General features: G+C 42.6%; 1 protein-coding gene across 1 annotated transcript in view; it reads right to left on the reverse strand.

Annotated features, from left to right (window-relative positions):
• DNAH10 (dynein axonemal heavy chain 10) overlaps nt 1-23,300 on the reverse strand; it is a gene marked incomplete at its 5' end in the record, with an annotated part of 152,217 nt that overhangs the window by 81,968 nt on the left and 46,949 nt on the right. The window contains 11 exons of the mRNA XM_079717271.1: nt 3,041-3,264; nt 4,787-5,020; nt 7,029-7,151; nt 8,882-9,115; nt 11,511-11,664; nt 12,689-12,900; nt 15,308-15,486; nt 16,489-16,591; nt 16,675-16,791; nt 19,633-19,791; nt 19,891-20,367. Coding sequence (XP_079573397.1) covers nt 3,041-3,264; nt 4,787-5,020; nt 7,029-7,151; nt 8,882-9,115; nt 11,511-11,664; nt 12,689-12,900; nt 15,308-15,486; nt 16,489-16,591; nt 16,675-16,791; nt 19,633-19,791; nt 19,891-20,367 — 2,216 coding nt within the window. The remainder of the gene's footprint in view (nt 1-3,040; nt 3,265-4,786; nt 5,021-7,028; nt 7,152-8,881; nt 9,116-11,510; nt 11,665-12,688; nt 12,901-15,307; nt 15,487-16,488; nt 16,592-16,674; nt 16,792-19,632; nt 19,792-19,890; nt 20,368-23,300) is intronic.

The following is a 23,300-nucleotide window of genomic DNA, read 5'->3' on the forward strand; positions in this document are numbered from 1 at the left end:
AACTGGGGGAAAAGGTACTGCTGGCATCTAGTGGGTGCTGGAGGCCAGGGATGCTGCTAACCATCCTACGATAAATAGGACGGTCTCCCACAGCAAAGAATTATCCGGCCCCAGATGTCAACAGCACCGATGGTGAGAAACCCTGCTTTATGCACATCTGGAGGAGTCAGAGAGGGTTCTAGTGTTACGGACCAGAATCCCAAGTGCAGGGCAACCAGTACAAAAGCACTTTTTTGATAGCTTATTTTAATAGGAAGAGGTAAATTACTTTAAAACGCTGTAGCAATCCGTCCCCCCACCAGCCATGCACAGCGCTCTCCTCACCACACCCTCTCCAGCACTAGGCATTATATTCTTTTGAATTTTTTGCCAGTCTGAAAGGTGAACAAAACAATATCTCACTCGGCCTTAATCTGCAGATCCTTGAGGACCAGTGAAGTCTTTCCTCTTTTCATATGTTTATCAGCCGCTTGGATTTCCCCTACTGACATACTAATTTCCAAAGCTGGTAAGTGCCTTGAAACACATTAGGGCAAACTTTTCTTCTAAACCGTACCTAAAAAAATAATGGACCCAGAGCTATAAGTTCCAATCCAGTAAAAACGACTGCAAATGACGAGTCATTATCTTTTTTTTTTTTTTTTTTTTTTGCGATACGTGGGCCTCTCACTGTTGTGGCCTCTCCCGTTGTGGAGCACAGGCTCCGGACGCGCAGGCTCAGCAGCCATGGCTCACAGGCCAAGCCACTCCGCAGCATGTGGGATCTTCCCGGACCGGGGCAAGAACCTGTGTCCCCTGCATTGGCAGGCGGACTCTCAACCACTGCGCCACCAGGGAAGCCCACGAGTCATTATCTTGATGATGGACAATTAATGGCAAAATAAATTTTAAAGAATATTTAAAACAATAAAAAGTATTTGGCTTTAATGTCTTGTGTTAAAATTGTGCGGTGCCTCTAAAACCTAAATAGTATGTATAGTTATGGTCCCGACACACAAGAGAGATGTAACAAAGGTGATGGAGGTCCAGAGGATGGTACTGAAATGAACAAAGATGGATCTTGTGAAAGGCAACAAACCTGGGAAGTAGGAAATCAGGAGAGGTGGCAACACTATAACCAGAGAAAATAAAGTGGTTCAGGGCAGAGCTAAGATGAACATGATGGTGTCTGGCAAATCCCAGGACAGCAGGTGTGCTCTGGGGCTACATACACCTGGGCCTGCCCTCTCAGTGATGCTGAAACATGTCCGCTCAAGTAAATCAATCTTATCATTTCAGTGACTCACCCCTTCATTAGGAGCAACAAGTTCGCTTTAGCAGAGGGGTACTTAGGTGAGGAAAGGGTGGCTCAGACATTTCCCAATTAATCAGGTTGAATTCTCTTAACTCTGTCTTCCACCAACCACATGTTGTCACACATAGCAACACCCTGGCTAAGTAGTAGTTATGAGGCAAATAAAATGAATAAATGCAGATATAAAATTCGTACGATTTGGGAACACTGCAGAGATTTTTAGATATTCCGCGATCTCTGCTTCTGAAGGACAGTGGTTGCTGTCTAGTTCAGTTTCGAAACAGCATCAAGCACAGTGATGAGCCCAGAGCAGGAATCCAGTAAACGCTAGTAAAATGAATGAATACAGCCCATGATGGGTTAAGGCCACCTCCTATCAGCTCATGAGAGGTAACTGACAAATATTCAGGAATTTTGCAAGCGAGGTGTTAAACTTCTTACCATTATTCCATTCAGCTTTTTTTTTTTTTTTTTAAATTTTGGCCACGCCGCGCAGCTTGCTGGATCTCAGTTCCCCAACCAGGGACCGAACCCAGGCCCTTGGAAGTGAAAGGGTGGAGTCTTAACCACTGGACTGCCAGGGAATTCCCTCCATTTAGCCTTCTTGAAATCAGACATGTGGAGTATTTACTAATGCTTGAGTATTGGGAAATGCTCTACAGCAAAGCTTTTTTCTTCCCAGAGAGCTAGTTTACTAATACACCACTGAATGTATGTATGTATATATGGACACCTGATTACATAAAGAGGTAAACCAATTTTTTTACATGGTGCAGAACCTAAGAAAAAGCAGGATCCTAATCAGACAAATATTATGCTCTGTTCTAATAATTTATTTAAACAGACATTTTCAGTTTGCAAAATCAAAAAGGCAGCAAGCGAAACCAAGAGGACAGTGTTCTCATAATAATAAAGACTTTATGTCTGCATAAAGGCCCTGCCAAATATACAACTCTCCTGGAAAGTTAGGCAAAGATGCTTTACGGGCTTTGAGTTCAGCCCTCTTAGCCACTAGGACCAGGCATGGTTCAGCTCAGTGCTTGGAAGCTTCTAGGCCACAAAAATCAAAGAATGATTGAAATTCATCAACTACTTTAGATACAACTTTACCCATTAACCTACACATAGAATCCACCTTAACGAACACCTGGTTTCTGGTGGGTCACTAGGTTCAGAACACCTGAGTTCAGAATCCCCTGGGATATTGTGAAAACCCAGATCCCCGGGCCCCACCCCGAGAATTTCTTTTTTTTTCTAATATTTGTTTGTTTGTTTGTTTATTTTGGCTGCACCAAGTCTGAGTTGCAGCACGTGGGATCTTAGCTGCAGCATGTGGACTTCTTGGTTGCAGCATGTGAACTCTTAGTTGCGGCATGCATATGGGATCTAGTTCCCCAATCAGGGATTGAACCCAGGCCCCCTGCATTGGGAGCATGAAGTCTTACCCACTGGACCACCAGGGAAGTCCCTCGAGAATTTCTATTGGGGCAGGTTTGGGATGGGGCCCAAGAATATGCATTTCTAATAGGCTCCCAGGGACCCTGATGCTGGTGGTCCGGGGACCACACTTTGAGACGTGCTATATGAGGTGATCCTTACAGGACAGATATACATCAGCTTACTTTGCTACGGCAGGAAAAGAAAACCTCATTTGAAATGTCAGTTGATCTACTCCAAACCTTGAAAATTGATCCATTATGACCATAAATATGATAAAGTAACACACAATCACATTTACAATCTTACCTGGTTCTGTCTTCACAGTATCTAAAGATAGCCTCCTTGGTAATTAGCCTGTTAGTTCTTCGCATTTCATTCAAAATTGCTGTCATCCAGTCCTCCACGTGCCCCTCGGCCCGGATGATCTTCCGGAACTCCATGACCTCTCCTTCTGCTGAAATCATGGCAGACACCAGTTTTTCTCCACTGTCCCCATCATTAAACCTCAGCAGTGCTATGTTGTCGTACATCTGCAATACAGTGGGAGAAGCCACCCTGTAATACCTTCCCTGGGTTCTGGAATCAAAGAACAGCCTGCAGTGCCTCATCACACATCAGCACTGCCAGGATGCCAGCAATAGCATCAGAGACCACATGCTAAATAGATGTCCATTCATTCAATGACAAACGTTCATTGGGTACTTTCGCTTATCCTGAACTATGCAAAGGTTGGTGGTAGATTAAACAAAAAGAAAGAAAGAGAAGACAGACTCCCCACCAACACACACACTTGAGATTCTAGGGTATATGCTGATATGGAGAGGTATCTGGATATACGGACCAGCTGAAATCAGCATTAATCGAAGGAAAAGTATTGCATTAAGTACTTGATCCTTAGTGCTTTATTTGTTTGGAATAAAGGAATTGCTCGAAAACACTGGTTCTCCACCACGGAGGATTTTGCCCCCAGGGGACACTGGGTGCCGTCTGGAGACATTTTTGGTCGTCATAGCTGGAGAGGGATGCTCCTGGCATCTTTTGGGTAGAGGCCAGGGATGCTGCTGAACATCCTACAATGCACGGGACAGCCCCCCCACTCCCACCCCCGACACACACATACACACACAGAGAGAGACAAAAATTATTTGGCCCAAGATGCCAATAGTGCCAAGGCTGAGAAACCTTGCTCTGGGCTGATACTAAATATAGAGCTTTGATTAGTTGACCAAGGATTACTCCTGGCCCAGCTCTGATTCTCTATCACAAGTGACAGTTTTGTCTGTTGTGTTTCCTGCCATTCAATATCACTCACAGATACACATAAGTTTATGTAAAAGTATGAAAACACGGGCTGGAAGGAATTACGTCATAGCCATGATAGTGGCTGCCTCTTGAAAGTGGAGGAAGAACTGTGAACGGGGATGGAATGAAGAGTATGTCAACTTTATCTCTACAAATTTATTTTACAAAAAAAGAGACAAAGCAAATATGACTAACTGGTAAAAAGAGTGTCAATTCTGGGTGTAGATAAGGTTTTTCAGCCAACACTGTAAGTCAGGCACTGTTCTAAGTACTTTACAAATATTAACCCATTTAAATTTTGTCGTTATAAATTTTTATAATTGGAGTTATCTGCATTTACAGATAAGAAAACTGATGCCCAGAGAGGTTAAGTAACTTGCCAAAGTTCACACAGCAAACCCATGTAGAGCCAGGATTTGAACTCAGACAACCTGGCTGGATGTGCTATACCACTATCCTGTATTGCCTCTCTGCTTATTATATTAGTCTTTGTGTATTTCTGTATTGTTTTAGTTTCTCCATAAAATGTTGTTTGGGGGACTGTGGAAAAAGAGCAACAGATAGCAGCTGAGTGCTGGTGTGACTTCAGACTACAGTGGATTTCATCAGATTTATGCTTCAAATAACCCCAGCAGCGTTTCACAGTCTTAAACCCCTGGGTTGAACCGAACTGTGTAGAAGACTTGAATACAACAAGCTGTAGTTACAGAGCTTATGCCACCTCCCCCCTGGGAGCCCTGGGGGGCCGACCTTGATCATGTGCTCCTGGACGCAGAGGGGGTCACTGTTGCCCAGGATGCTGAGCAACTCCTCATCAGAAATGAAGAAGAACCTGGGGAAGGCGTTCCTCTTGGAATCCAAGTAGTCGTTCAGGCTCTTCTGGCACTTCTCCAGGCCCTCGCTGATGTTCTGCAGCTCTCTGAGGCGGTTCGGGGCCTCACAGCATCTCTTGATCACAGGGTCTTTCAAGGTCTCGCCCATGATCTGGACAAAGTCAAGAGGACAGCTGTCAAGCCAGGGAAGCAGGAGCCCGGCTCCTGTCCCGGGTGGGCATTTGCCAGGGTCCAGGCACAACAGAGCAAACCCGACAAACCAGAACCCCCACCTTCAGGGAGGCCAAATTGGCAAAAACTGTTAAGTGTTTAAATAAGCACCTTCAGGGACTTCCCTGGTGGTCCAGTGGCTAAAACTCCACTCTCCCGATGCAGGGGGCCTGGGGTTCAATCCCTGGTCAGGGAACTAGATCCCATGTGCCGCAACTAAAATCCCACATGCGGCAACAAACATCCCACGTGCCACAACTAAGACCCGGTGCAGCTAAATAAATAAACAAATAAATATCTATTTTAAAAATTCAAAATAAATAAGTACTTTCTAACGTACTATATATACATAACTTACTTAATTCCAATGTTTATTTTTTTTTCCATCTTCCCGCTAGAAGGTCAGCTGCCCTGCATAGAGATCTTTGTGTCTTTTGTTCAGTGTTTCCCCAAGTGCCTACAACAGTGTCTGCACACAGCAGACCCTCCATCAGCATTTGCTGGATGAATAAAGCCAGCAGTTTCACTCTGAGCAATTTGTATGCACCTGAATATTCCCTACTCTATATAATGGCAAAAACATAATGATAAGAAAGGAAAAGAAAGAAAAGGAAATAGCCTAAATGTCCAATGAGAGGGAATTAGGTCAAAATTTGCTGTGACAATTTATATGTTTATTTATTGAAATATATGATGAGGCTGTTAAATTTTAAAAAGATCATACTGATAAGAATGATCCTATTTCATAGAATAATTACATATTTATTGATATGTTTACATAGGAATTAACAAATTCTGGAAAAGATACATGTTGAACTATTGAAATGGTTATCTTGGGCGTGAGATTGTAGCTATTTTTTCCTTTCTTTTTCTTTCTTTCTTTTTTTTTGCTTTTTTATGATGTCTAAGTCCTTCTATAATGAATAGGTATCTGTTGCATAATTTTTTTAAGTTTTAAAAAAAGCTTATGCAGATGGATAAGAAAAAAAATCATAAACTCTAATGGACAAAAGAGATCCAAAACGTGAGCTGGCTGCCTGTAACTGGAGAATACAACAGCATCACTGAGTAGCAAAGTACCTGGGCTTTGAGGTCAGGTGGGCTGGGTGAAAATTCTTCCCCCACTAATTACTAGCAGCAGTGACCACTGGTACCACCCTTTCTGGAAGGACTTTAAAATGAGCATAGTCTTTCATGGGTAATTTACTCATAAACAATCTATCATAAGATACCCTAAATATGGAAAAAACTTTAGACACAAACTGCAAATTATTTATGAAAGCAAAGAATTTCACTTCAAATAATATGTCCAGTTACTAGACAATAATCAACTAAATTAATGTCAAGCCACTCACCAGAACATATAAAGGCATTAAAACATTTTCTCAGATAGTTTCATAATATAAACTATGTTTCTTATAATATTAAGAGAAAATTATAGGATAGGATTATATAAAATATCTTTATTAGTGTGTTTTTAACCCATATACATAGAAAAAAGATGAAAGAAATATGTATTAAAGGTGATGGAACTATGGAAGATACATTTTTCCCTGCTTTTCTACATTTTCCCAAGCTTTTTACAGAAGTACTATTTTTTCTTTTTTTTTTTTTTTTTTGCCATGAGTCATGTGGGATCTTAGTTCCCAGACCAGGGATCGAAACCACACTCCCTGAAGTGGAAGCGCGGAGCCCTAGCCACTGGACCACCAGGGAATTCCCACAAGTACTATTTTTATAATAAAAAATAAATATGAAAAGCTTCTAGTGTCATAGGCCAGTAGCTTAAGATCAAACAGAAATTTTTACTGAAGAGATCAAGTTCATATACAATGATAGAAAAAATTGAGAAGCTACTAATACACAAAATACTACATGCAAATACGTAAGTAAAAGTATCTCAAATCACTGTTCTTCTTTCAAGACTGAAATAGAAGCCAGTCACTTGCCCTTTTAAATACTCTATCGATGTTGTCAAACTTCTTTGCTTCATCTGGAAGTTGTGATCTGATATCTCCACCGATAAAGATGCTTTCCAGATACATCCATTTTCTCTGAACCAACATCCAAACCTGTAAATGCACAATGTTATCATCAACACAGGTTCCCAGGTACCTCGGGGTGTGTATGGCAAAATCCCACCTTAACACAGGACAGATGTAAACCAACTCAGGTCGAAAGACTTTCCAGGCAAGAGGGCACAGTGAGTGCATACACTCCTTTCCAAATATATAGGAATGATAGAGGAAGCATAGCTAAATATTCTAAAATACACAGCTACACTCAAAAGCAAAAGAAAACTCTCCACCCCAGCCTGGGACAGGGAGGAAGCTTCTAGTTGTGAGCAGGGGTTGGAGCCCCGTGACCCAAAGGACAAACTGTGCAGAAGCCCAAGCAAAAACTGATCCAAATACTACGTGACCCACAATTCCACTCCTAGGGACAGACCCAGAAGAACTGAAAACAGGGACTCAAAAAGTAGTTGTACACCAACACTTACAGAAGCACTATTTCATTAACCAAAAGGTGGAAACAACCCAAATGTCCATCAACAGGTGAATGGGATACACAAAATGTGGTCCATCCACACAAAGGAATACGACTCAGCCACAAAAAAGAATGAAGCACTGACACATTCTACAACATAGATGAACCTTGAAAATATGACGCTAAGTGAAAGAAGCCAGACACAAAGGCCACATACTATATGATTGCATTTATATGAAATACCCACAATAGGTAAATTCACAGAGACAGAAAATAGACTGATGGTTGTCAGAGGCTGGAGGGAGGGGAAGTAGGGAGTAATTGCTGTTTAACGGGTATAGGAATTTCTTTAGAGATGATGAAAATGTTCTGGAACTAGATAGAGGTGGTGGTTGCACAACATTGTGAATGGACTAAATGCCACTGAATTGTGGACTGTAAAATGGGTAATTGTATGTTACATAAATTTCATGTCAATTAAAAAAATTTTGTCCTAACAAAGAAAAAAAGCAGTACTATATCCAGGCTAACAGATGCCACTAATAAAAAGTAATAGAAAATCGGCACAGCATTGTAAATCAACTATACTTCAATTTAAAAAAATAAATTAAAAGTTTAAAAAAAAGTTTAAGTAATAGACAAAAAACAAATTTAAAAAAGCAAGTGATAGAAGCCCATGCACGACCACACTCCTAGCCAGTGAAGCAGGCCTGGCTTCATCCCACCCCAAGCTCAGGGTGTAGCAAGTATAAGGCACTTGCCTACGGTCTGAGGAAGAAAACAAGGCAGCCACACAAAACTGGTGAAATGAGCCTGGGTTGCTCACAGAGGTCTGGACACAAAGCAAGAAAGCCCTAAACCCCCTAATATAAGAAAAATCAAAATCACACAGAGAAAAAACCCCTACCGTGAAAGAGAGTCACCAAAAAAAAAAAAAAAAAAAAAAGTGGGGGGGGTGGATTCTGTCCTAAGAAAATAAAAAGTAGAAGGAAATCAGAAAAGGGCTTTAAATATGTTTAAATTCTTCAATGTGATACAAGAGGTGAAAGCATTCTTGCAACAAGAACAGGACAGTATTAAACAAGAATAAGGACATATGAAAAAGCACTGATTAGAAGTTGTGGAAATTAAAAATGCATTCATTGAAATAAAAACTCAGATTGATGCTTCTAATCATCCCACCCCCCAAAATAAATCAAAGACAGAAAAAGTATGAAAGAGGATCATTAGTTTCTGAGCACAAAATATTCTCATACAAAGTTTCCTTCCTGCTATGAATCGGCACCTTTCCATCTTTGGGTGTCTTTTTTCTCACCTCAATGACTTCCCCTATTAGAGAAAGCGTTTTCTCCCATTTGCGAACAGTCTGCAGAAAAGGCCCCACAAATCTGCTTCCTGAGATGCTTTGCAGGTTGAAAGTGTTGTCATCCAGGCACTGGATAATATCATCAACAGATCCCAAGATGTAGCCTCGCTCCTGGGTGCCTTTGTAATACTTGACCACGGTAAATTTCATATTTTCCCACATGTCCAGGATTTCCTTCACAGCCTGGCCAGGAATATGAAAAGAATGATTCAGGCACAAGGATTGAAAAAACAGAACCCCAACCCAACAGCAACTTCCTGAGTTTGCCATGGATCAACTCAAACCCAGAGTTCCAGTCAGTGTTCCAATTAAGCAGAGATTCTGATAATCCTAGTCATCACTTACCAAGCACTTGCTCTGGTAAGCACGTGCCATTCACGATCTCCTTAGTCCTCAAAGCACCTCAGTGAGGGAGGGATGATTATTACCCACACTTTACAGAGGCGGGAACTGGGGCTCAGAGAGGGGTCGGCTTGCCACATTCACTCAGCTACTGAGTGCCAGAACCAGGGTCTAAATTCTGTAATCTGCCTCCAGTCTACATCCTCATGAGATCCTGCCCCTCTGTTTACTCTACTGTTAAGCAAGAAAATCAAATTACAAATTAATATGCCTATTTTTATGACATTTTCAAAAACACCCTGTCAATATTTATGCATATGTGTATATAAAAGTATGTGTGTATATAGGTGGTGTATATGTGTGCATATGTATGTATGTATATTATGGGTATATGTATGTGCATGTGTATATTGCGTCTGTGTATACATGTGCATATATGTATGTGTGATACATATGTATATAGGTGCATGTTATGTGTATATATGTGTGGGCATGTATGTATATGGGCATACTACTCATGTATGTGGATGTGCATGTATATGTATTTTATACATCTGTGTGTATGTGTATCCATGGATATGTTACATGTGTACATATGTGTATACACGTGTATATGCATTTTTGGGGGGGTTGTGCCACGCTGCGGCATGCAGGATCTTAGTTCCCTGACCAGGGATCAAACCCGGGCCCCCTGCAGTGGAAGCGCGGAGCCCTAACCACTGCACCACCAGGGAATTCCCTGTATATGCTTTTTTTTTTTTTTTTTTTTTTTTTTGTGGTATACGGGCCTCTCACTGTTGTGGACTCTCCCGTTGCGGAGCACAGGCTCCGGACACGCAGGCTCAGCAGCCATGGCTCACGGGCCCAGCCACTCTGCGGCATGTGGGATCTTCCCGGACCGGGGCACGAACCCGTGTCCCCTGCATCGGCAGGCGGACTCTCAACCACTGCGCCACCAGGGAAGCCCTGTGTATGCATTTTAAAGTGTTAAAGGAGGGACTTCCCTGGTGGCAGCAGAGGTTAAGAATCTTCCTGCCAATGCAGGGGACACAGGTTCAATCCCTGGTCCGGGAGGATCCCATATGCCGTGGAGCAGCTAAGCCCGTGTGCACAGCTACTGAGCCTGCATTCTGGAGCCCACAAGCCGCAACTGCTGAGGCCAGCATGCCACAACTACTAAAGCCCGTGCGCCTAGAGCCCGTGCTCCGCAACAAGAGAAGCCACAGCAATGAGAAGCCCGTGCACCGCAACGAAGAGTAGCCCTCGCTTGCTGCAACTAGAGGAAGCCCGCGTGCAGCAATGAAGACCCGATGCAGCCAAAAATAAATAAATTAATTAAATAAAAAATTTTAAAGTTTGTTAAAAAAATAAATAAAGTGTTAAAGGATACACCCTAATATGTTAATAATTTATCTTCAGGGACCTCCCTGGTGGTCCAGGGGTTAAGACTCCGTGCTCCCAATGTGGGGGGCCCGGGTTCGATCCCTGGTCAGGGAACTAGATCCTGCATGCATGCTGCAACTAAGAGCACACATGCCACAACTAAAGATCCTGAATGCCACAACTAAGAGCCCACCCAGCCAAAAAATTAAATATTTTTTTAAATAATAATAATAAAAAAATAAAAATAATTAAAAATAATAAAGATAACTTATCTTCAGGTGGTAGAATTATGAATGATTTGTTTATTTTCTCAGCTTTCTACCTGGAACACCCATTATTTCTTTTTTCTTTTTTAAAAATATTTATTTGTTTGTTTGTTTATTTTTGGCTGTGTTGGGTCTTCGTTTCTGTGCGAGGGCTTTCTCTAGCTGCGGCAAGTGGGGGCCACTCTTCATCGCGGTGCGCAGGCCTCTCACTATCGTGGCCTCTCTTGTTGCGGAGCACAGGCTCCAGACGCGCAGGCTCAGTAGCTGTGGCTCACAGGCCTAGTTGCTCCGCGGTATGTGGGATCTTCCCAGACCAGGGCTGAAACCCGTGTCCCCTGCATCGGCAGGCAGATTCTCAACCACTGTGCCACCAGGGAAGCCCCCACCCATTATTTCTTTAATAAATAAGCGTGAAACTATAATTAAGAACTAAAACATTTAACTGGGGCAGAAATTCTATTTCTAGAACAGATCATTCTTTCTTGCTCAAACATAATAGGTATCAGAGCAAACGGGTCTTCTCTCTGAATTAAAAAAAAAATTTCTCTTTTTTTTCTGTACCGTTTTACAACTAAAAACAGTCCTACCTTCTCAAGGGCTATCTCCCTGATGGCCGACGTGACGATCTCGTTGAGGACATCTGTGTGTGTGTGAAGCTCCATAGCAAACATGTTTTCCAAGGTGAATGTTTCAGTCACTTCAAACATCACGCCTGTTTTCTCCATAAGTTCTTTCCAATGCCTAAAGGTGCATCCACATTAAAATCTTTCTGTCTACTGAGTTTAGTGACGGATTCAATTATTCCCTCTTTAACCACAGGATAAAATCCCATTATAAACACTTCTTGCCATGGACTTTGGAAATACGAGTACATCACTGGAATTATCTGTCCAAAGTTTTCCAAAATCCCACTGGCTGCCGGAATTAAACCCAGGAAACAACATCTAGAAGGTATTTTCTTAGATGGCTAGTCTTCACTACCACCTAAGAAAATACACAATTTTTCGTTTGTTGGTAACTGCTTCTGCATGGTCTCTGGATGGGTGATCCCGACCTCTCTTGGATCACTCAGCCTGTCTGAGACCCCGGTGCAAATTATGAGCACTCGTGTGTTGGATACACATTCAGCAAGCACTAACTCTGTGCAGGCAGTGGGCTGGCCACTGGGGGTTCAGAGGGACTCAGAGGCAAGGCCCCTGCCCTGGGGAACACTACCAGCGACTTGGGGAGACAGTCAGTGACCGATAAAACAAATCTATAAATTAAATAAACGCACACTGTTTCGAGCACTATGAAAAAAAAAACGCAGAGTGATACATTTAAGAAGGGGGAACAGGACAGACACAGCACCAAGCAGCACTGCTCTTGACCCAATCTGGCCTCCTTTGAAGGTTCACATTTGCCCACTATTATGGTCCCATGTATATGGGATGAATGCAATAAGGCAGCTAAACATGGCGCTGGACTGGCAGAATGCCAGGTACCCAGCATACAAGCAGTAATTGTAGAATCACTTATTTTTGTTGTGCACAGAGATGGTCAGAAAGGAGAAACTACCGTTTTTTCTCTCTCTAGTCCCAGGTCTAGTGCAGGAGTTGACATAGGAGAATCCTTGTGGCTGATAATTTAACGGAAACTTTACATAGAAGCGATATTATAGAAATATTACTTGCATATTTCTAGCCCTGTGTTGCTGTTGGAATCTTGTCCTTCATCATCAGAGCTAAGCAAAGACATATTTTAAAGTAAAACTCCTCCCACAAACCTGTCTCTTAAAGCCTCGTGCTTCAAGTCAAGAAGTAAAGGAATCGAGTCTTTGAACGCCTTCATTTTTGCTTCCAAATGGTAGGCCACTGATAAATTTCGGACCTGCCCGGGCAGCTTTCTGAGGGACTTGAGAAAACTTTCAATTCCTTCCTGGAGAAACTGAACATTTAGGTTGATCCAGAGTGTCTGAGACCATTCTTCCTTTGCAACCTGGAAATGGGCAAGAAATAGTCCCATCAACAAGACCCCTTTGGAAACTCGAAGGTGGCTTGACCGGGAGAGGGCATTCTTAACCCTTGGTTATGCTCACTTCTCTCCAAATATCATCACCCATCTCCCCACAACAACCTCAAATTCACAAAAGAAAGATTGATTCCAAGGCTCTAAAACACAAACAGAACATTCCAACTTTTTTAAGCCCTCACAAAAATAATGCTGTATCCGAGGATGTGTAGGATCCAAAACATGTCTTCCTTCCTTCAGGGAAAAGGAAGAAGCAGGATGTCAGAAACAGGTACTTTTAAATCAGGGAGTCACTTGGGTCTTAAATGTGTACTTCATTCAGGCGCTGTCCTTTTCTGATAAAAGAAGCTAAGGTTACAAAATACCTACAATTTAGATAATCCTGCTTGGTTATCATAAAGAAAAGACTTTGTGTTCCACCCCCCTGAGATTTAATGTAAACAGTACCATCTCGTGTAAAATTTACTATCTTGTAGAGTTGGCATTTGCAACCTGTGACATCCAGGCTTGACAGAGTTACTTGAGTCATGAAATGTATTTGACAGGAAATTATGTTAATTGATGAAATACGTGTATGATAATTTTTTTTTTTTGGCTGCGTCGGGTCTTAGTTGCGGCGCACAGGATCTTTGTTGAGGCGTGCGGGATCTTTCATTGTGATGCGCAGGCGCTTGGGCTCTTCGTTGCGGGGCGCAGGCTTCTCTCTAGTTGTGTGCGCGGGGTTTTTTCTCTCTCTAGTTGTGGCGCGTGGGCTCTCTAGTTGAGGTGCGTGAGCTCAGTAGTTGTGGCACATGGGCTTAGTTGCCCCGCGGCATGTGGGAACCTAGTTCCCCAACCAGGGATACGACCCACGTCCCCTGCATTGGAAGGCGGATTCTTTACCACTGGACCACCAGGGAAGTCCCGTGTATGATAATTCTTTAAAGTGTAAATGTCACTACATATGATGTATTTACATTTCTTTGTTTCTCTTCTTTTCTTGCCTTCTAGAAAGATATTAAAAGCTCCAACCATTTTTTGGATTATTTTGAGATGACTCCCATGATTCATTACCTCCTTTTTGCAGAAATTTAATGAGAAACAAATTAGAAAGAAATCATAATGAAATTAAGTACTTCTTGGAGTTTCTACCCCTAAATATACAACCAACCAGTCATTATAATAATGCCTTTCCTTCATCCACCCTCCATGCCTTTGCCTGACACTCTCTCCACTGAGCGCATTTGCTAAAACCACAACTGTGGTTAGGCCCACAACCCCACGTTTATCAGGACCCAACACCTACACCCGGGCAGCCAACCACGATTGCTCAAAACTCAACCTTGCCCACGGCCTCAGTCGAAATCCAGGACCGTGTGGACACCATCGGTCACCCCGCATCTCCTTGGCCCTCTTGCTCCCCATTCTTCTAGAGGGTCATTTCACCCCCACTCCACCATCCTCAACCAGCCAGCATCCCCACCCACGGTCCCCTCTGCTGATGACCTTGCTGTGCACAACCCTGGGGAAGCGGACACGATCAGAACAGAACGTTCAACATCTCCCGCTGGAAGCATCTCTGTGCGTAGGCTCTGTCCTCCCCATATGATGGTCGGTGAGTCTGCCTCTTATGTGAGGCCACCTCTTGATCCCATCCCTTTCCCACGTACTCAAGGACACCAGACATGAAGACTCCCTTCTCCCTCCTATTACCTGTGTCCCCTCCTTACTGGATCACTCCTATCAGTATACAAACTCACGCTGTAATTTCTCTCACCTTAAAAGAAATGTATCCCGACCCCACGTCCCCTCCACCCAACACTCCTCATCCCTGCTTCCCTCCGTAACAAGACTCACTGGAAGAGTCATCTACACTTGGCGTTTCTAATGCCCCTCTTCCCTTTCTCTCTGTTTTTCCTAAGCTTTATGGAGGGTTCATGGATGGACAATAAGCTACACATATGTCAAGTGTACAGCTGGGAGAGTTGTGACATGTGTGCAAACCGTGAGACCATCACCTCAGTCGAGATAAGGAACATATCCGTCTCCATCACCCTCGATGGCCTCCTCCTGCCTCTCTGTCATCACCCCCCCCACCCTTCTCCTTCCACCCCACCCCTAGTCAACCACTGACCTGCTTTCTGCCAGGAACACGTACACTGGCAACCAGGACATTCACAGTGCTGGGCAGCCTCTCCTCCGTCGGGTTCCAGAGCTCTCTCCACACCCCAAATGGAAAACCCGTACTCATTAGCAGTCACTCCCCATGCCCTCCTCCCAAGAGCCAAAGTGAGAGTTTCTATGAAATCTGCCCCAGGCTCCGTATGACTGCGGCCTCAAAGTCCGCTGAGTTGCATTCCCTCCAGCGAGACCCAGTCTGTGGGTGGACGCCTACCTTTAGTCCTTCATAGAGCTCGTAAATGGTCTTCAGCCCGCTCATTTCCTTCTGCACTTTTAGCAGCTCTGGGTACATCGTAATTGGAAGATCAAAAAGCTTCTCAGCATTAGCCAACTCCTGACGGTTCTTTTCGTGTCTCATCAGCTCTTTTTCAAAAGTGGCTAAAAGGTCTACTCCTAGTAAATAAGCAGATAAATGAATGCATACAATTTTTTAAATTTAATTTTTATTTCATATTGGAGTATAGTTGATTTACAATGTTGTGTTCGTTTCAGTGCACAGCAAAGTGATTCAGTTATACATATATCTATTCTTTTTCAGATTCTTTTCCCATATAGGTTATTACAGAGTATTGAGTAGAGTTCCCTGTGCTATACAGTAGGTCCTTGATTATCTATTTTACATATAGTAGTGTGTATAATCCCAAATTTCTAATTTATCCCTCCCCGCTCTAACTTCCCTTTGGTAACCATAAGTTTGTTTTTGAAGTCTGTGAGTCTGTTTCTGTTTTATAAATAAGTTCGTTTTGAATACATACAATTTTTTTTTTATTAGTTTCTGCTTTATAACAAAGTGAATCAGTCATACATATACATCTGTTCCCACATCCCTTCCCTCATGCATCTCCCTCCCTCCCACCCTCCCCATCCCCCTGCTCCAGGCGGTCACAAAGCACCGAGCTGATCTCCCTGTGCTCTGCGGCTGCTTCCCACTGAATACATACAATTTTAAGGTATACAAAATTGAATAAGAAATCATGAACAATATGCAAAACTATCATCTCATCCATAGAAGCCAACTGGGAAGACAAATTTAGAATGACCAGACTTTATCTTGCTATCATTCTAACTAAAACCAGAGGGCCAGTTACATGTGCAAGCTCCTCCAGTTAGAAAGTTCTGTCTCCTGAGCATTCTCGCTCTAAGTGGTCTCAGCTTGGCCTGCAGATTAGAATCCCCACGGGAGCTTTTAAAAACCTTGAAGTCCAGACCACTCTTCAGACCAGTGGAATCAACTCTGTGGACTTGGTGCCCAGGCAGAAGTGGTTTTTAGAGATTCCCCAGAGGAACCCAGGGTACAGGCATGGTTACACACCACTGCTCCATCCCATCTTCCCATAAAATTCTTAAGCAAAACACATTCAAATGCCTCAGTAAGACCAACGTGAGTACCCTTACCTCTACCAAGATCATCACCAACAGAACCAGGGCCTTCATGATAAAAACGTCTTGCAAAGTCCTCTATCTGCTGTCTGTAGTTTAATATTTCACCTCGAGTGATCTGAGAAAAGCAGGGTTGCGTTAGTTTAGCCCACTGGATATTTTTCAACATCTTTACTCGGAAAGTAAAGCGTTTCAAGGTACCTCTGTGAACATTCTCTTTATACCTCCCAGGGTATGCTCCACATTCAATGCATCATTAAACAGATTTGACCACATGCTCTCAATCTTGTCAACCAGTTCTTTCTCTGCATCGGAAGGCTAAAAAAGAATAAACAATAAATGATCAGCAGTTTGGAAATGAAATTTCTGGTCAAAGCTTCTGCTTTCCAGGACTTCTGCTGCTGCGTAATGGCAGGCTAGGTCATTTGAACAAATGCTGGTTGAATTATACAAATTAGATAGTTATAATAAAAATAAAATCAGAAGAAAATAATTTTTTAAAAGAGATAGATGACATAGGCAGAAAGAGAGAGAAATAATCTAGAGCGATAAACCCTTCATAAAGTAAAATCGAGCTTCAAATCAACCTCATCTCTGATTAAAATAAGGTTACCTTGACCTGTTAACACACCCAGCTGTGTTGTCATAAGCAAAAACAAATCTCCTATGATGAAACATAACATCATCTGGAGCCTCCAATTCTCCCTACAATTTGTCATATATGATGTCCAGAACTCAATCAGAAATAATAGGACAATAAGGATACAAATGACTTGAAGGAAACCAAGAGATACACAGACAGTATAAGCAGACGGTAATGGAGTTCTAAGACATAGAATTCTAAATAATGTTACTTGATAAAGAAAACAAAAGACAGAACTGAAAATTTTGACTTTATTTTAATTATAAAAATATAAATTTTGCATACTGTGCATTTTTCTTTTTACCTTTGGAGGATGCTAGAGAACTAATTTATTATTCTGAAAACATGTAATTACAGGGTAAATAACCTGCCCTGGTTATATAAACTGTATCTCGGGGTAAACAGATAGTTTTTAAGGAAAAGTTTCTCTTTTTTCATTTTTATTATTTTTTATTGAAGTATAATTGACAATACTATGTTAATTCCAGGTGCACAACATAGGGATTCGTTATTTCTATACACTACAAAATGATCGCCACTACTGTGCATTTTCTGATGAGAGGATCTCTAGCTTTCAGCCAAGGCTAATGCTCAGTGAAGGTGATTAAAGCACTCAAGCAATGTAAATGCTGAAATACAAATTTTATGCAAATTCAGGCTTATAACAGCTCTTTGTTTCTCCCTCCTACTTTGTTTTTCCAGTGGATTCTTTTCTAGGTATTATGTGATGCAGAGCACGCAAAATTTTGCATACAATTTCAAGGAGATCCCAGACACCCTCAAACTCATCCACAGACTTTCTAAAGGTCTTTGAAACACACATTTAACAACCCTAAAGACAATTGAATTATTATCTTCTACCAGTTTCTTTTATCGTCTTATCTCTCTTCTTCCCCCTTATCATTTTTGCAACAGCCATTTATTTATAAAAGAAAATTAACATCAAAAAAAAAAAAGGAAGAGGAGCTTCCCTGGTGGCGCAGTGGTTGAGAGTCCGCCTGCCGATGCAGGGGACACGGGTTTGTGCCCCGGTCCGGGAAGATCCCACATGCCGCAGAGCGGCTAGCAGTGAGCCATGGCCGCTGAGCCTGCACGTCCAGAGCCTGTGCTCCGCAACGGGAGAGGCCACAGCAGTGAGAGGTCCGCGTACCGCAAAAAAAAAAAAAGAAAGAAAGAAAGTGGGAAAACCAAAACAGTGTGCAGTTACAGACCAGCCTACAAAAAACACTATTTGATCCATGCAAGATCGAGAAATAATCTCTAAGTTTCATTTTTCTAAATAACCATGCTTTACATTTAAATTTTGTTACTTAAAGTCATAAACAATTGACTTTATTGTATATTTGAGAAGTCTTTCTGAAAAGGGCCTTAGAATTCAACCCAACCATAAAAATTTTCAGAAAAGAGTTCACTTAAAATAAAATAAAAACAACTATTAAAGAAATTTTGTGCATATCCTTTTGGGTGTATTGAGAAACAAATTAATATGCAAGTCATTTTTGGTGGGTCTATATACTACAAATTTTCTATGCAGTAAACATGGTTTATATATAAATGTAAATTTATCCAACTAATTTGTTGAAGTAATTCCAGTGAATTGGAACTGCTAGGACTAAGGCTATCCAAAATTTATAGTTTGAGTTCAAACTAGATTTCCCCTACTATTAATATATAGATGGGACCTCATCAATCTTGTCCCCCAGTGTTTATGTGGGTCTGTTTCCTAAAACTGTATAAATGTTAGATTTTTAATCTTTGGTAATATGATATTACAAAGAAATTGCTTTTCTTCTGTTATTGTTCAGCTCAGTCATCTTCATAGATGCTTAATCCTTACTAGTCACTTGTGTTATTTCATTTTCTTCCATTGTTTTTTTCTTTCCATTTCCCTTGGTATATCAATGTCTTTGTTACTGGTTTGTAAGAACTCATTTATGACTAAGGATGTTAACCATTTGTCATGCAATACAAATGAAATACCATATTTTACTGCCATCAATTTAATATGCTGTTTTGTATTTTGGTTGTGTATTAAAATATAATCCTGTTGTGTTTTTTTTTTTTTTTTTTTTTGTGGTACGTGGGCCTCTCACTGTCGCGGCCTCTCCCGTTGCGGAGCACAGGCTCGGGACGCGCAGGCTCAGCGGCCATGGCTCACGGACCCAGCCGCTCCGCGGCATGTGGGATCTTCCCAGACCGGGGCACGAACCCTCGTTCTCTGCATCGGCAGGCGGACTCTCAACCACTGCGCCACCAGGGAAGCCCTCCTGTTGTGTTTTTAAAAAATAAAATAAAATAGGAACTTCCCTGGCAGTCCAGTGGTTAGGACTCCGTGCTTCCACTGCAGTGAGCACAGGTTCGATCCCTGGTCAGGGAACTAAGATCCCACATGCCTCACAGTGCAGCCAAAAAAATTAATAAATAAAAACAAAAACACACAAAGGAAGGAAGGAAGAGAGGGAGGGAGGGAGGGAGGAAGGAAGGGAGGAAGGGAGAAAAGGAAAGAGTTCACTTACAAAGAGACTGTACATGGCCATCGTGCGGTACCTCTCCTGGACATCCTGGTATCTTAGTTCCATCACTAAAGATTTACTTCTAATTTCTGCGATTGTTGCAAGGACAAACTTGAGATCTTCAAGGGTACTGGGGCTCTTCTTCAGGTTTTTGGTCAGGAACTATAAAATAGAGTTCAAAGGGACACTGAATAAGCATAGGGGGAAAAAATACAGCACTGAATGAAGCCCTGACAATCATGAAACCCGGGGCCCCACTACCTCTATCTCTTCATGCAGATTATGGAGCTCCTCTCTGGCTGACTCATTAAGGAGCTTCCCAAGTGAAACCACCCAGGACTTGGCATTTTCCTGTATGGTGTTCACCAGGGGTCCAAGCTGGAGGCGGATGCAGTGCTCATCCTTGATCAAGGGGTGATGCATCACTTCAGAGGCGACCCTGGAATAGAACTGCAACTTCTCGTCATAGGCAACACAAGGGGGCTTCTTGGCAGCAAACTTCTCCATCACGATGGCTTTGTCCAGTTTCCAGAGCGGTCGGTACCGCTTCCATTTCTGCAGGTACTTCATAAGACTGATCAGAATCCTGTGGATGTTTTGGGGGATCATAACAGCCTGCTCAATTATCTGAGGGTTCTGAGAAATATCATTGTAAAAGTTGATTGTAACCAGTTTTTCTTCCTCTCCCTTCTGAGGGGGGCATTCTATGCAGCTGCCATTCATCCAGCGAACAAAATTCTGGCAAAATAAGAATCGGGGGAAAAAAGACAGTCCTTTAGTATCTATTTTGCTTCCTATGTACATATCATGTTCAGTAATAAGTCTTGCTAGTAAGACTTATTATTGATAAGCTGTGCTAGGTTGCAAAAAATCACCACAATCCTTTGTTCCTCCTATCAAGAGATTCTGTCTGTTGACAAAAGGGTCTATCAGGAGTACCTATTTTCCCGCTCTGGGCTAGCCTGTGACTTGACCAACAGATAGGGGAAGCAGCATTATGCAAGGTCCAAGCCCGGGGCTCAAGCAGCCCAGCAGCTTCTACTCTCATGCTCTTGGAACCTTGCAGCCACCAGATGCACGAGCTTCAGCTAGCCTACGTGATGATGGAGACCCAGGAGGACCAAGGCTCCCCAGGCAACAGCCAGCCAATCATCAGACGTGTGCTTGAGCACAGTCAAGCTCGGATGTATAAAACAACATTAGTTTCCAGTGTCCCAGAACAAATCTGTCATTGGACGTCTCCCTGCTGTATAGTCAAGAGCCCCTCTTCTTTCAAGCAAACCATGGGTGGTTATACATAACATCTCTGAACCGTAGCCTGGCCACCTGTAGGATGGGAATAACAACAATTACTAATTCTACTGCTCACTGTAATACTAATACCAAAACTGATTGCTAACGTTTATTTAGAGCTCATTGCCAAGTACATGTTATGCCATTTAATTCTCTCAACCCACTCTAGAACATGGATTGTATTATCATTTCCACTTAATAGATGAGGTAATTCGATCCTAGTTTAAAACTTTTGCTCATTGTTTTCAGTCATGAAATATGAATCCTGACGCTCAAATAGTGCAGTCAAGCCAACTTAAGTCACCTCGCCATAAGTGTTTATTTGCAGAGATTTTTGTTAATGAAAGGCATTTCCGAAACTTTCCAAGAGGATAGGTAAAAATTCTTTTCATTTAAAACAAAGCATTCATAAAAATATAATAAAAATAAATAAAAGAAAGCATTTATGAAGATAAAATAACAGTCTTCACCACAAAGCCTCAAACCCATCTATGGCGGGGGTGGGAATAAACTGGCATGAAAAACTATGATTAATATCCATAATGTTTCACAAAGAGTCTTTCCTATTTATTTACCCCTTGGAAATTGTTTTGTTTTCCTGTTCAAAGACTTGGTAATGTAACACCTAAAAGTTAAGAGAATTTATATGACCAAGGTTTAATAAATGACCTATTTGCATAGATTATAAAACATGTGCAATTTATTCATTAATTTCCAAGTACAGTGAAATGAAATTCCCTATTTGTAATATCTACACTTAGTTTTATGCTAAAAAACATGCCTGAGGGCTTCCCTGGTGGCGCAGTGGTTAAGAATCTGCCTGCCAATGCAGGGGACACGGGTTCAAGCCCTGGTCTGGGAAGATCCCACATGCCACAGAACAACTAAGCCCGTGCGCCACAACTACTGAGCCTGCGCTCTAGAGCCCGCGAGCCACAACTACTCAGCCCACGTGCCACAACTACTGAAGCCCGTGCGCCTAGAGGCCGTGCTCCACAACAAGAGAAGCCACCACAATGAGAAGCCCACACACCGCAATGAAGAGTAGCCCCCACTCGCTGCAACTAGAGAAAAGCCCACGCACAGCAACAAAGACCCAATGCAGCCAAAGATAAATTAATTAATTAATTTTAAAAAAATTTTAAATGCCTGAGATATGTTTGACTTTCTGAACAAACGAAGTGAAAAGAAAGATATTAGTGTCTTGAGGGGGTGTGACATCTCTTATCCACAAAGATGGCCCTATTTTCCCAGTGTTGGTAAGACGTAAACTTTGGGTTATTTGCCAACTGACAGTCATTTGACAAGCACTGACTGAGTGCCAATTATGTGCTAGGCGCTGTGCGAGGTGCTGGGGGCTCCAGAGTGAACAGACACACAAAGTTCATGGTGTCGTGGAACTTGCATTCTAGTGGCATGAGCTAGTCAAAGCATGAACGAGAAAGTAAGTAAATAAGAAAAGGTCAGATAGTGACATGGGCTAGGAAGAAGATGGTGTAGGGTGACGTCATAGAGAAGGACCAGAAGGGGCAAGTCAAGTCCAGGTCTCGGGGGCAGAAGGTTCCAGGCAGAGGGAACAGGAGTGCCACCATTTCAAGGAGGAAGTGGTGTTACCTGCTGGAGGTGCATTAGGCTGGGCACAGTGGGGTGTGTACAGCTAGGAGCTGATCAGAAAGGTAGGCAGGAGCTAGATTGCAGAGTGGCTCATAGACCAGAATGAGGAGTTTGGATTATGTTCTAAGTGCAACGTGAAGGCATCGGGGGCTTTTATACAGGGATGACACGAAACGATTCACGTTTTTAAAGGATAATCCTGACCACCTGTGGAAACATGACTGCAATAGTCCAGGTGAGGGACGATGAACTTGGGATGGACTGGTAACGTGGAAAAGGAGAGAAGAGGGGAGATCAGAGGCGTGTTTTGGGGAGCGAGTCAACCAGACTTACCGACGGGCTGGATATGGGTGGACGGGAGAAAAGAGGGATCAAGGATGGCTCCCAGGGTTTTGACTCAACCACTTGGGTGGATGTTGGCGCCGTTGCCTGAAGTAGGGAAAATGGGGGCAGGACCAGGCTGCACGTTGGAAAGCCAAGAATTCCATCTTGTACTCACCAAGCCTAAGGTTCAAGGGGAGACAGCCGGTAGGCGACTAGAAACGTGTTGTGTAGTAGAGAATTCTGGGTTGGAGATGGAAATGCAGCGGGCTTGCCCCCATAGGGTTGGTAATAATGGCCATGGGACCAGTCGTGAGGATGCACAAAGAAGATAAAGAGAGGTGAGAAGGGAGCCGGCATCAAGCCTTGGGACACCCCCAAACTTCAGAGATTTACAGAGGAGGAGCCAGGAAGAGATTAAAACGGTCTGGACAAAGGACAGG

This window comes from Hyperoodon ampullatus (assembly GCF_949752795.1).
Source record: "Hyperoodon ampullatus genome assembly, chromosome: 13".
Lineage (NCBI taxonomy): Eukaryota > Metazoa > Chordata > Mammalia > Artiodactyla > Ziphiidae > Hyperoodon > Hyperoodon ampullatus.